This window comes from Aphelocoma coerulescens, chromosome 12, assembly GCF_041296385.1.
Source record: "Aphelocoma coerulescens isolate FSJ_1873_10779 chromosome 12, UR_Acoe_1.0, whole genome shotgun sequence".
In the NCBI taxonomy this organism is placed as follows: Eukaryota; Metazoa; Chordata; class Aves; order Passeriformes; family Corvidae; genus Aphelocoma; species Aphelocoma coerulescens.
The window spans coordinates 6,006,635-6,019,762 of NC_091026.1; the positions used below are offsets into that span (position 1 = coordinate 6,006,635).

At 57.3% G+C, this 13,128-nt stretch overlaps 1 protein-coding gene across 5 annotated transcripts in view; it reads right to left on the bottom strand.

Annotated features, from left to right (window-relative positions):
* Nucleotides 1–499: 499 nt before the first annotated feature.
* Nucleotides 500–13,128, bottom strand: part of STAB1 (stabilin 1) — a 52,820-nt gene continuing 40,191 nt past the window's right edge. For 3 of the 5 annotated variants that reach the window (XM_069027994.1, XM_069027995.1, XM_069027999.1), the window contains 26 exons: nt 12,987–13,061; nt 12,288–12,407; nt 11,267–11,314; nt 11,061–11,144; nt 10,298–10,444; nt 10,009–10,146; nt 9,312–9,371; nt 9,034–9,210; nt 8,443–8,529; nt 7,878–8,024; nt 7,641–7,706; nt 6,889–7,114; nt 6,120–6,269; nt 5,428–5,532; nt 4,866–4,973; nt 4,488–4,681; nt 3,756–3,900; nt 3,195–3,328; nt 2,867–3,032; nt 2,538–2,644; nt 2,204–2,323; nt 1,676–1,828; nt 1,435–1,554; nt 1,083–1,226; nt 724–885; nt 500–604 (listed from right to left, as the gene is read on the bottom strand). In XM_069027994.1, the coding sequence (XP_068884095.1) occupies nt 554–604; nt 724–885; nt 1,083–1,226; nt 1,435–1,554; nt 1,676–1,828; nt 2,204–2,323; nt 2,538–2,644; nt 2,867–3,032; nt 3,195–3,328; nt 3,756–3,900; nt 4,488–4,681; nt 4,866–4,973; nt 5,428–5,532; nt 6,120–6,269; nt 6,889–7,114; nt 7,641–7,706; nt 7,878–8,024; nt 8,443–8,529; nt 9,034–9,210; nt 9,312–9,371; nt 10,009–10,146; nt 10,298–10,444; nt 11,061–11,144; nt 11,267–11,314; nt 12,288–12,407; nt 12,987–13,061 (3,234 nt within the window). In that variant the 3' untranslated portion in view covers nt 500–553. Of the gene's footprint in view, nt 605–723; nt 886–1,082; nt 1,227–1,434; nt 1,610–1,653; nt 1,829–2,203; nt 2,324–2,537; nt 2,645–2,866; nt 3,033–3,194; nt 3,329–3,755; nt 3,901–4,487; nt 4,682–4,865; nt 4,974–5,427; nt 5,533–6,119; nt 6,270–6,888; nt 7,115–7,640; nt 7,707–7,877; nt 8,025–8,442; nt 8,530–9,033; nt 9,211–9,311; nt 9,372–10,008; nt 10,147–10,297; nt 10,445–11,060; nt 11,145–11,266; nt 11,315–12,287; nt 12,408–12,986; nt 13,062–13,128 lie in introns of those variants that run through there. The other 2 variants (XM_069027996.1, XM_069027997.1) reach the window with 2 other exon arrangements.

The following is a 13,128-nucleotide window of genomic DNA, read 5'->3' on the forward strand; positions in this document are numbered from 1 at the left end:
CAATAAATGTCTGCAGCATGTGTAACTAACGGACTAACCCGCTCCTTGTGCTCGGTGGGGCTCCTCTGCCTGCCCTGGGGGCACGACCAATGGCAGCTTGGGCTGAAGCCGGGGTGGGCATCGGACAGCCCGAGGCTGAGGCGGTCAGCACGGAGCAGTCGGTGCCCTTACAGCGGGGGGGCCAGAAGGGGTGCTTGGGGTGGTGACTGATGGGACTCGTACCTGACCATGGGGCAGTGTAAGAGCACAGGAGCGAGGTCCGGCGGGCCCCGGGGGATGTTGCAAGCAAAGACTGAGCGCCGTACGTCCCTGGGAGCAGCTGAACTGGGCCCTGGGTGCTGGAGGCTTGGGCAGGCATCACCTCGTACGGGGCCATGACAAGCGCTGGGCGGGGGCGAGAAGGGGCTGGAGCTCCCACCTGCAGGGGGCGGCCGGTACCGGCGGGGCGGGCGGTGGGAGGCCGGGGCTGCGGCGGCGAGGCAGGCGCGGGCACAGCCGGTGGCGCTGAGCTGTTTATTTCCCGGCGGCGCGGCGCGGTCGGGGCCGCGCGGGGTCACTGCGGGAACCCGCGGGGGTCGGTGCCGGCGTCCGCCAGGGGCGGGTCCTGCGGGGAGCGAGAGCGGCGTGAGCGCGGGGCGGGGACGGGACGGGGCGGGACGAGGGCGGGGCGGGACGGGGCGGGACGGGGCGGGACGGGGCGGGACGGGGCGGGGCGTGGCTCACGTGCAGCAGTTCGTAGTCGGGGGCGTGGCCGCCGTACAACGGGTTGGGGATGGCCACGAGCGGTCGCTGCGGGCGGGGCCTGGCGGCTCGCGGGCCCGCGCGTTCCGGCCGGGGCCCCGCCTCCTCCTCCTCCTCCTGCTCCTCGTCCGCGCGGAGATCGGCCTGCACCGGAGCGGCGGGGCTGCGGCACCGGGGGCGGGGCCTCTGCCGGCGGCGCGCCCCGCCCACCCCCGGCCCGTTGCCGCCCGCGGGCTCCCCTGGCGCGCCGGCGCCTCCGCGCACCCACCCGGACCCCGGCCGCGCCCCCCGGCTCCATCCACCGCCCTCGCCCCCCGTCCCGCGCCCTAGCTCGCCCGTACCTGGTAGTACCCGAACTGCCCCTGCTGCCGCCGCCTCCTCACGCAGTAGTAGGCGACGCCGGCACCCGCAGCCAGCGCCAGCGCGAAGCACAGCGCTGACAACGTCCCCGTGGCCACAGAGCCCGACCCCTGCGCACCGTTCACCTGTGCCGAAAACAGAGGGCCCGTCACCGCGCTGCCCCGGCACAGCGATGGCACCGCCCCTGCTGCTGCTCCCCAGTGGGACCGTAGGCAGCCCTCCCAAAATGAGCCACGCCAGAGAACAGAGGACGAGGCCAGTTCTTGGGATGACTCTGTCACATCATCCCCATTCCCAGGCCTAATGCCAGCCCTCTTCATGCCCCAGACTCACCTGTCCAAGGTGAACGACGGGCAGTGGGATCCTCAGTGGCTCTGCAATCACATGAATGATGCCATTGAAAGCTATGATGTCCCACTCCACAATCATCGTGTCATTGATCCCCTTGGCATCCTACAGCACAGGACACAGATGATGTCACCCGCTCAGAAAGGCTCCCCATCATTCCCTGTTTCAAAAGAGATGTGGTGAAAACTTGTGGGCTTTTTTTACCCTCTGCCACAGCTAAACCTACTGCGTGCTCTGTACTGTTGCTGGCTGGGAGGTCTGAGACATGGAGGTCATATCCTGACTGGGATGGGATGATGGTGCCCGTCGTGAGGTTGAAACTGAAGAGGACAACATTGCTGGATGACACGTGGAGCTTCAGTTCTTCTCCTGTCAGTGTCTGAATGAGCACCAGTGCACAGGGATGAGAAATGGATGAGTTGGTCTCTCCCCTTCCCTGCTGCTGTGCAGCTCCCCAGCCAAGCCCAGACTCTCTCCATGGCCACAGACAGCCCCATTCATGGATAACATGGCACAGAATGACTGCACAGAGCAGAGGGGATTTGCCACCCTTAGGATTGCCAAAGCACAGCTGGAGAAGGCTCTGAGCATCCTGACCGAAACGTCTCTTCTGAGGGAATGGTTGGACTGGAGACCTCCAATCCACTGGTCCCCTCTGACCCACATTCCTCCTCCTTCCCCAGACTATTTCATGCCAGCTTTGATGACACCTGCTCTCCTCTGGGGCTCTGATAGTTCATCTCTGCTTGCTTACCTCATTATCTGCAAAGCCAGAATTCAGAGGGACAAAGAGAGTTTTGGGAGCAGAGGCATCAGACAAATACATGAAAAAATCCAGTCCTTCTTCTGTGTCATTGGCAAAATTGAGCAACATCTGGAAGAGATGGGAGATCTTCCCCATCAACACATTGCTGGCAGCACAATGTCGTCACCTTCCCCTGCCCAGGAACCCCCCAGCCCTAGAAAGAAATCCCTTCTGTGCCTGTAATCTCTACCTTGCACGCAGACCAAACCCCAGCTCCTCCCTCTTCCAGCTGATCCCTCCCTCTGCCTTGCTGCTCCTGCAGACCCAGGAGAGCACTGCTTACGGAATAGAAGGTGGAGAAGCGGTCCTGGTCTGCGAGCACATCGGGGAGTTTCCCACTGCACCAGTACCCATCTCCCACAAACCCATCACGGCAAGTGCAAGTCACATCTGCAAAGGAACACCAGGGTGTGATTGGCCTCACCAGAGCCGCCTGCACCAACCACCTTTTGACTTCTGGATACCCTCATCATGCTCCCTCTGGACACGGGCATGGGGAGAGGGGGTGTGCCTGGCTGCCCTCATGCTCCAGGGCAGTTCCCTGCCTGCTGCCCTGACACAGCACTTGTGCCCAACAGGACTGTCCCCAGGAAAAGTGCAGGCACTACTCACCCTTCTCCCGGTAGCAGAACGCATCCCAGGTCTCGCTCAGGTTGCTTCGGGAGCCATAGTCCACAATGCCCACATGGTTGGACCCACAGCTGGGGTTGGGGTAGGCTGTGGGGTATCCAGCTGTGCCATTGTCCAGCCAACCCACCAAGCACAGATGGAATCCCATCTAGAAGAGGAAAATCAATGATTAGATTAAAAATAGCTCTGTCCCGGCTTTTCTGCCCCAATGAACATTCCCATTGTGCCTCACCCCTGGGCTGGCCCAGGTCCCAGGAGATGCAGGGCCTGTCCCAGCCCCACAAAGGGACAGAGCCACCCCTGCCCTGACCTGTTGTGCTGCTGCCAGCTGCTGGAATGTGGCCAGGGAAGCACCTTCTGCAGCACAGGCTGCCTGAGCCTGCTCATAAGTGAAGTCGTACTTTTTTTGGGGTGACTGCAGGTGAAACACACCCATGGTCTTATCTGCAAAATACCAAAGCCCAGGAGCATTAGTACAGGGCACACTGAGCCACCTCCCTGGGCAGTCACGTGGGTTCCTGTGTGACCATGGGCAGCACTGCCAAGGACGGTGGGATGTGGACGAGGCACAAGTGAGGGAGAGGCTTCCTCTGAGCTCCTTGTCTTCCACAAGGGAGCTGGTGCCACCACAGGCCATCTCACATCACATGGAAGCAGATGAGGATGGCTCATCCTCCTCATATGACATGTAGGGAAAAAGGAAATGTGAAAACCATGCCAGGCTACAGAGATGAGTCCCTGTCCCCTTGGCCATCCCACCCTCCATGTCTCCTGAAGGCCTTGAATGGGACCAAGCAAAAGGTGAAGAATGAGGGAATGTGGCCTCTCCATGGAACATCGTCCCTGGCCCTGCAGTGCTGAGCACACTCACCATGGAAGTGCAGGTCAGTGCAGATGGCCTCCCGATGGCACTGCCCGTTGTCTTCCAGGCACCGATCCGTGGGGGGCACGACCTCCTCCAGGCACTGGACCCCGTCACCGACGTAGCCCTGCTTGCACTCGCAGCGCCGCTCGTTCTGCAGCACAAGGGAAGGGTGGCAATGGTGTGAGTGCAAATGCAGATTCCAGCTGGGGATCCTTGGATCCCTGTGAAGATGGGGATGAGCCTTCAGAATGCCTCTACAGCCTGCTGGGACTGTGACAGAGCTGTGAAAGGCCAGATGGGCCTGTCCTGCCCAGGCAATGTCAGTCACACTGAGTCCTTGGCATGTGCTGTTTGTTTGAGCTGAGCTTTGAGGTACGTGGTTCGTGACTCTTGCACTACACCATGCTCCCAGTCCCAGCTTCTGGCCTGTGGTGATCAACTTTGGTTCCTCTGCAAAAATGGCCAGCATTGTCCTTGATGGACCATCCAGGAGCCCCCAAAAAAGCCCAGGAATGACACAACTAACACAGCTTTTGCTCCTTAGACAGAGGAGCAGGGAAAAATGGCCTCAGCATAACATCCCCAGAACCATCACAGCAGCACAGCCCCTGCCTGGTGGTAAGGACCTGCAGGATGAGAGCAGCAGGGGGGGACACTGCCACATGGCTGTCCCAGGGCAGCCAGCTGGGCTGTTCTCCCAGGCACGCGGATGTCCCGGGCCCCAGGGGCCGCGCTCACCGGGCCGGTGCTGATGCAGTGGGCGTGCTGGCTGCAGTCCCCGTTCCTGCCGTCGGCACAGCGGTCGATGGGCTCGCAGATGTAGCCGTCACCTCTGTAGCCGGGGGCACAGGTGCAGGACACGTTCACGCCCGTCTGTGAGCACTGTGCGTGCCTGGCACAGCCCCCATTGTCCTGGCTGCACATGTCGATCACTGCGGGAGAAAGTCCTGGGTTAACTAAAGCACCCCATGAGGTGTCCTGGGGGTCAGCCTGGCTCTCCTGCCAGTCGTCACCCCAACATGGCCATCAGCAGATGGTCACCTGCTGTCCTGCCCTGTTGTCCGCTTCCCGCCCGCTTGCCACCCCTCCAGCCCAGCCCCCGTGGCTACCCCGTACCTGAGCACGTTCTCCCGTCCCCTTCGTAGTGCAGGTCACACTCGCAGAGGTTGCCGGCGCGGCAGACGGCCTGAGCGTGGCACGGGGGAGAGCAGGTGGGTGTCACCACTGAAACCAGAACACACCCCGCTCACAGTGACCGCAGCGCTGTGACACGGGCACCGCTGCCACCACCAGCCTCTGCCCCCTGCCCCACGCTCCCACCTCTCTCCCTCCCCGTTCTCTTCTGCAGGTGCCTTGTCCACAGAGGTTTGTTACTCCATCAAATACACCTCAGACCTTCACCTCAGCCTCAAGCTCTTCTTGGAGCACCTCTGAGCTCAGGGACTTGTTAATGATTCAGTAGAGCTTTTCTCTTCCGCCCCCTCCTCACCACCCCCAACCTCTGTGAAATTCAACAGCATGGGCCAGATCTCAGGATGAGCCTCACAACTGAGAGCTCCTTTTTGGAGATACTTCTGAACAGCTGCTTGAACTAGCCAGCTCCTGGGAAAGCAGCCACGTGCCATCGGGTCCCAGGGAAGAGCAGGCGGGTCCCAGGGAATAGCTCAGCATCCCTCACCCAGTCGGGTTTCACAGCGGTCCCCGGTCCAGCCCTCGGCACAGAAGCAGAAGCCATCGCCGTGCAGGCCTCCATTGCACACACCGTTCTCAGTGCAGTTGCACTCTGTGAGGAATGGACAAACACACCATTTATGCCTTGGTGGAAAGGCCCTGGGACAGCCACGTGACAGAGGTGTGGCATTGTGGGCAGGTGTGAAGGTGGGCACAGAAGCCTGACACATCCCTTCCTGCCACCACCAGCCCTAGCCCCCTGCCACACATGCCCTTCACAGAGGAAGAGAAGCTTCTGCACCCACAAAACCCCATCACTCCTCTCTCCTAGGTATTTTTGGAATGTGTTTCTCACTCTGAAACATTTCTTGAGACCCTGTGAGGCCCAGTTTGGGATGGAAGGATGGAGGACTCTCTTTTCCTTCCCTTTGCTTTTTTCTCACATGGGCACAAGTCCCTGCTGAGCATGTCCCAGGAGATGCTCTCTCTGTACAGGCTTCATCACAACTTCTGTGTCCCCAGCTCACAGTACAGTGAAATACTTTCTCCCAAACTGGGCTCTCAGCTCTGCTTGACAAACGACTTGTGGCCTTATCAGCCGTGGGCTGCAAGGGAGTCAGCCCAGCAGCTCTCCAAGCAGCCCCTGTGCCACAGCCCCTGGCACAGCCCCTCTGTGCTGCTGCCATGCCCAGCCGGTACCTCGGCACTCCGGGCCGTATCTGCCGGGCGCACACAGCTCGCAGCCCGTCCCGATGAACTCCTGGCTGCAGTTGCAGATCCCTGAGCCGCTGATTTTGTCATCACACGTCCCATGGTTGTTGCACGGCGCCTCCAGCCCTCCTGGGCATGCTGCAAATGGATCACCTTAGTGAGGCTGTGGTGACAAAGGGACCCTGTGCTGGAGGGGAGCCACCCGGTGCCCCCCCACAGACCCCGCACACCAGGTGCCCCTGAGCTGCTGCTCACGGGGTGCTCAGATCACAGACAGCTCAGCAGTCGAGGCAGTGAATGCTGGGGACATCCCATGACAGGAAAACTTAGGAATGGGGGCAAGAGGGACAAATTTGTCACAGCTTCCAGCCTGGGAAGAACCCCTGCTGTGATGTGCTGCGTCTGCACTGACCTCACACTAACAGCAGACTCACCCAAGGACGTGAAAGCTGCCATGGCACAGAGGGCAGATGCCAGGGAATGGTTGAGGACTGGCAACATCCGGGGGTGACTGACATGTCTGACAGCCACCTCCAGCAGCCCTGTGCCCAGGGCTCTTCACGGAGACAGGATATTCTCCAAGGAAAGGGAACTCCCTGTTATAATCCCAGGATATTGCTCCCTGCACCTTCTACAGGCTGGGGCTCCCTGCCTGGGGTTTTGCCCGTCCTTGTCCAGGGAAGCACATTCATGGATGTGGATGTGCTGAAGCAGTAATGCCACCTTCCCGCAGGGGACACGGTGGCGTGGCTCTTACCCCAACACTCCCGGCCATAGTGGTTGGCACAGCACTGTGGGACCCACTGGCTGGAAACGCAGTTCCTCCTGCAGCCTCGTCTCAGAGGCCCCCTGGAAGAGAAGTGTCTCCTGAAGGGGTCCCACGGGGACTGTGGCCACACCGGCCGCAGCATGGAGTTGCGGTGGAACAGGAAGGTGTTCCTCAGCAGGTGGTTTCCGTAATAGTAGCAGCGCCTGGTTTCCCCCTGTGAGCAAACAGGCAAAACACAGAGTTCGCCACACTGGTCACTGACAACTCACCTGGATGTTTCCTGTGCCACTCATTCAGTTTTATGACAAGTAACAGAGGCTTCCTAACATGTGCTGGGGCTGGTGACAAAGGAGCCCCAGAGGAACCTCAGGGTCATGCCGGAAGCCTGCAGTGAGAATGGGGTACAGCCACTGCCTCCCAAGGCTGCTCACCATGGGATCACTGATCCACTCCCAAGCTGAGCTCTTTTGCAGTAAAGCACCCAAAGCCACCCCCACTGCTCCTGGAAGGACCCCTGTGCCACTGTCACCCACATAGAACTGACCAAGCAAAGACCACTGCACCCCATATTTTTCAACCCAGCTCCTGCATGACTTGGGGCAAGGCATGGACAGTGTGACTGAGCCAAGGGCTTGCCACATGCAGGTCGGCCTTCATTTTTCTATTAAAACATGAGGGGCACGTGGGTGTTGTCATCAGTCCCCTAACAGACCCCCTGGTGACAAAGCTGTGAGCTTTACCCGTTGAACAGAGCCAGCAGGGCAGGGGGGCTCGAAGCCACAGAGTCCGCAGTTCTCTGTAGATGCCTGTGGAGGGGAGAAGGAAACCTCACAACAACTCAATATGTGCTGCTGCCTCTCTTGGCTGCTCAGAGCTTTGCCAAGGAAGAGCAGCAAGCCCTCCCAACATCCCTCTTCCTAGGCACAGGGCTGCACAGGTGGCCCAAGATCCTCATTCACCTCATCACAAGTGCTTACCTGCAGCTCAACAAAGGTGAACTCATCACACCGAGATCCCAGATCAGGTGGCTCCAACAGTCTATCAATGCCATGAGCAATGCCCCCATTGAACTCCATGTGCCTCTGGATGATGGTGGCATCGCCGTTCCCCACCACAATCTCCCCCTAACAGAGGAAGAAAGGAACTTGTGATTCTGGTACATCCCACATCCAGGCTGTACCACCCAAAAGTTGCCCAGTTTTGGCTGCCATGGCTTCTTAATCAGCCCAAGAACTCCAAAATCTCTGTGCACACATCCTTGACCACCCTTTCCACTTAACACTTTTCACAGCCACCTCTCCTAAGGATAGCCTCTGTCCATGCAGCATGTGCTCTGTAAAGGTTGTGGCACCACGAGGTTGTGCATGTGCAGGTACCACACACCTCTGCACTTCCCTGCCAGCTGGCCACACCTTATAGCCAGGAGAATGGGGTGTCCCAGCCTGCAATCAGCCCAGCTCTGTGTTCACTCCCAGTTGCCAGTGGCCATGCCCAGGAACACTTGCTCCATGGGAAGCCAAGCCTGGAATCACCAACACTCACCACGTGGGCTTTGCTGCAGCTGAATGAGATGGTGGAGCCGTGCATGGTCCGTATGGTTTCGACTTGGGGCACGTTACCAGCAACAATCTAAGAGGGAAAAAGAAGAATGAGAAGGAGAGACTGGCAAAACTGGCAGTTCATGTTAACAGATGGTGAGGACAGGTGTCAGTGGCCACCTTCAGAGGGGTGTGATGTGGCAGTCCCTGAAGCTGATGTGGGTGGCACAGCAGAGCTGTGCTGGGTTAGTCCCAGATTCCTGCAAAGTGGGAGGCCAGTGTGAAAACACAGGCCCTGGCTCTGCTCAGCTGGACTCTCCCCTTGTTCATACCCCTGTACATAAGGGCTCGTTTGTGAGCCTCGCAGCTCCCCAGAAGCTGCTGACAGAAGGTTTCAGCTCAGCCACCAGAGGTTCAAAGTGATGCTGTAGTTGCCTCAAATGCTCAAACATCTTTGTGTCCTCTCAAGACAGCTGATATGCTGTGTGTTCCATGGCAGCAAAGCATTTGGCAAGGTCACCCTGACACAGTCATAGCAGGCAATGGCACCATTTGTGGCCTTGGAAGCTACAAGCCTGTGTGCTGTCACATGTACCTTTGTGTCCCTGATCATGTGTGCCTTGAGGAAGGAGGCCAGCACGTCCCGGTGCTCTCTGCGGTACAGAAACTTCTGCCGGCTCTCCGGGAGGGCGCTGAACGCGGCGTCCGTGGGCCAGAGCAGCGTGAAGGGTCTGTGCACGGGGTCACCGAGCAGCGGCAGCAGCTCCGCATCCTGCCCGGGAGCACAGGGACACAAAGGGAAAGCCCCGAGCCCACACTGACCGTGCACAGGCACACAGCACCTCCCTCAGAACAGCAGGGGCAGGGGCTCACCTGCAGCAGCTTGCTGTAGATGGTGTAGCCAAAGGCCTCGGCCACGTCCGTGATGTTCTGCTGCAGAGGGAGGAAAGCAAACAACTGACACCAAGGGTTCCCCATCCAGGACCAGCAATGCATGGGAGAAACCAGACAGGCAACAACTGCAGTAGCTAAACATAAGTTTATCTCTGTCACCATAATGCTGATGATTTGGCCTGGAAAGGGCTGGCATTCAGCAGCCACCACTTTTCTGATTCATCCTGGATAGACACTGCTATGGCAGGAGCTGGGATGAATTCCAGCACTCCGTTGTGCTGCACAGAAAATGTGTCATATTCTGTAAAATGCAGGATGTACAAGCCCCTGATGCTTGCTTAAGTAGTCACAGAGAGGCATTGGCAAACTCATGCTGCAACCTGCTCTGTGCTGGAAAAGGAATCTGATGGTTGGCATGGGACATGATCCTCCTGCCTACATCCAGAACTGTTGCTCCCTAGTGATGGATAAGGCTCCTTATGTTCCAAATATGGCTATGCCACAAATGCTGTCACCTTCACAAGCCAAATCTGTGGCCTCAGACAACCCCTAGGCAGTCAGGAACAGGGAGGAAGAGCAGCCCAGGCAGCCTTGGGCTGAGGCAGCACTGCTGGGAGAGAGATCCTGTCCCTGAGCTCAGCCCAGCCCTGACACCAGGGCACGGCTCCAGCCTTACCCGTGAGAGCTTTGAGGAGATGTTATGGCCCACCAGGTCACTGGGGATGAGGATCTTGTTGATGAAGTGAATGACCCCATTCACACCCACGATGTCACTCGTGACCACTTTGGTTTCCTCGTTGAGAGTGATGCTATTCTGCGAGAGAGGGCACCTGCTGAGGCCTGCACAGCCACAGCACTGCCCCGAGAGTGTCTGTGGGCCCAGGCAAGTCACTTGCCACAACCACAGTGCCTTCAAATGACAGAAAAAGTGACATCCTGACAAGTGGGACAGCAAAGGGAATTACCTCATTCACTGTGATCTTTATTTTGTGGCCAGATAAAGATGTAAGGGACTCCTGGCCTTCCAGGTCACTGGAGAGCAACTTCTGGCAGCCCACCATGTGGTAGCGAAGCAGGTCCCGGAGGAGACCTCTGCTCTTCCACTCTTGAAACTACAGACAGAAAACAGAAGGGAGGTCACACTAGGGCACTGTGCCTTGCACACAGGGCCCCCAGCCCCAGTGAGGGAGATCTGGGTTGCCCGAGTTCCCTCTGACTCATCCCTGCAGGGAAGCAAGTCTCCCCAAAACACACTGAAAGCACAAAACCATTTGAGAGCTTTGGGAAATTTCAACCAGCTTGACTAGTCAGTGATGGGGTTAGGATATTCCATTACATTGACACCAAAAAGCTGCCATTCTCTTATTCCTGGTGAGGAGGAAGAGGTCTGTCACAGATGCATGGAAGCCTTGATGTTACCAGCCCCACAGGCACCAAAGCCACTACACTCCACTTGATATGGCATGGTGCCTCTGAGGCCCATAAGACATCATCTCCCACAAGGGTCTCCTTACAAGAGGAGCCATGTCCACCCCTGTCCAGGTTGTCTCCTTAGTGAGATGCCTCCAAACTTCTGCTTTTACACTGATGGAGAACAGGGGATGCCTTTAACTCTCCATGGTGCAGCCCCTTTGCTTTGATTCACTGGGCAGAACAGTCCCAGAGGTGACACTGCCCTGACTGGAGCTGTCAAACACCTGACAGAGCTCGGGATGGGAGGGCACTTACCACTGTGGTGTTTCCTATGAAATCTGTCTGTGGGACGAAGACAGTGAAAGGCCCTGCCCCACTGAGTTCTTTGATGCTTTCTGCCTGTGTTAAAAGAGCATTTGTGGGAAGGGAAGTAGAAAACATTGTTCCAGTTAGCAGGACTCTTTGCAGAAAGCCCTAGGTGTGATTTACTACCCAGACACAAGGACAAAGCTGTCACCAACCTGTATCATCCTAAAGAACATGGATGCATCTGGAATCCTTCCGAGCTCCTTAAACAAAGGGAATCAGCTGGTGTTAGCAGGGTCCTTTCCACTTGCTCCTCACCAACCAGCACAGTGACTGGCTCTTTCCACTCCAGGTCACTCTCCCACCCCAAAGAGACACCAGTTCTCCTGACATACCACAGTAATCTTCCCTCCCTCCCTCACCAGCTCTTCAAGCACAGATGACAGGGATGTTGCAGTGAGCTCTGCCTGCACCATTCACAAGTGCTGCAGGATGGAGTGGACAGAAGATGGAAGCTGGCTGATCCTGCAGCACCTGTCTCATAGGTAACTGCCCCTGTGCTCATGGGACATCTCAAGTGCTTCACAAAATCTCTGCTTTAACCTCACTGCTGCCACTGCCAGTTGTGGGATGCTGCCCAAAGGGCAGACATACCCTGGCAAGGCAAACACCCTCTCCTCACCACACTGACTTTCTGTAAGAGCAGAGGCACAGGCAGTCCATCTCTTTTCTTGTGACTCTGCTGTGGGCATGAGCTTTTATTTGCCAGTGCCTGAAGAGGTCACTAGCTTGCCCAAGGACAGCCATTGTATGGGCAAGAGAACTGAACATAGACTGCTGCCCTCGGGTCCCAAGTCCTGCCATGGCCACAGGAGACACCTGCCCTCATCCCACTGGGCAGAAGTGCGTTGCCTTGGGAAAAACCAAGATCACTGCTATTTGTTTATGACATGAAGCAAGCAGTCCCCTGGAGGTATGGCCAACATTGCTGACAGGAGTAGAGTTCCCAGCATGGCTCCCTTTGGAGCAAAGTGACTTTGCCATGATTCTCTCCCACAGCTGGCACACCAAATACACCTATGATTTATGGAGAGTTTGCTCAAAGCACCTATCTCCTCTCCTACACCACACATGTGTCGATGTGGCACCAAGAGATGCTCACCCTCTGGAGAGGGGGGAATGGTTTGCTGCAGGACAGAGGACATAAACACAGAAGGTGCAGCACATGCCTCTCACCTGATGCACTTTGCCACGGCAGGTGAAGCCATCTCCAACACTGTGCCAGGAGCAGGAGCAGTTACGAGTGCCAGGGCCTGTGTACTTGCAGAACCCAAAGGGACTGCAGCCTCCATTGTTCTGGCAGAGAAAGCAAAAGGCTTCTTAGAGGGGCTTCTCCAACCACCTGAACTGCTGCTTGCATGTGGGAGCTGCAAACTACACCCAGCCCAGTGAAAGGAAACCATCCCTCCCCACTGTTTAGTGCCTTACAATAAACCTCACCCAAATTCTCAAGGGCTTCCCAGCACCAAATCCTCCCATGAAATAAGACTTTCACACCTCACTTTGGAACACAGTGATGACAAAGCCCATGATTCAGAGGGACAGTTTGACATGGCTGCGATGCTGTGAGCACAGAACCCTTTGAAGCTTTTGTGCACATCCCGCATGAAACGGACACAAAAGAAAAAGCCCACGTGCCTCCAACCCTATGTCCCTCCTTCCACCCTGAGGGAATGCTGGGTGACTGACATAATTGCAGGTGACTGCAGGAGGCAATGGAAACCAAACACGCAAGGAAATCCTTCAGTGTGTGGAAAGGCAAGACCTCAGCTCCAACAAACCAGGTTAGTGCTGTTCTTGCTGTTAACTCCTGGGAGAAAGGAACGCTTCCAGGCTGTGGCCCTCACCTCTGGAAGCAGCAAAATGCAGACATACCTGTTCACACAAGTTGATGGGGTTGCACTGGCTCACACCATCCCCACTGTAACCGGGCAGGCAGTTGCAGGCGACCTGGAGAGAGAACAGACCCTTGGACTCAAACTTGGACCCACAAGGGCTGCCCTGGACTGAAGGCATA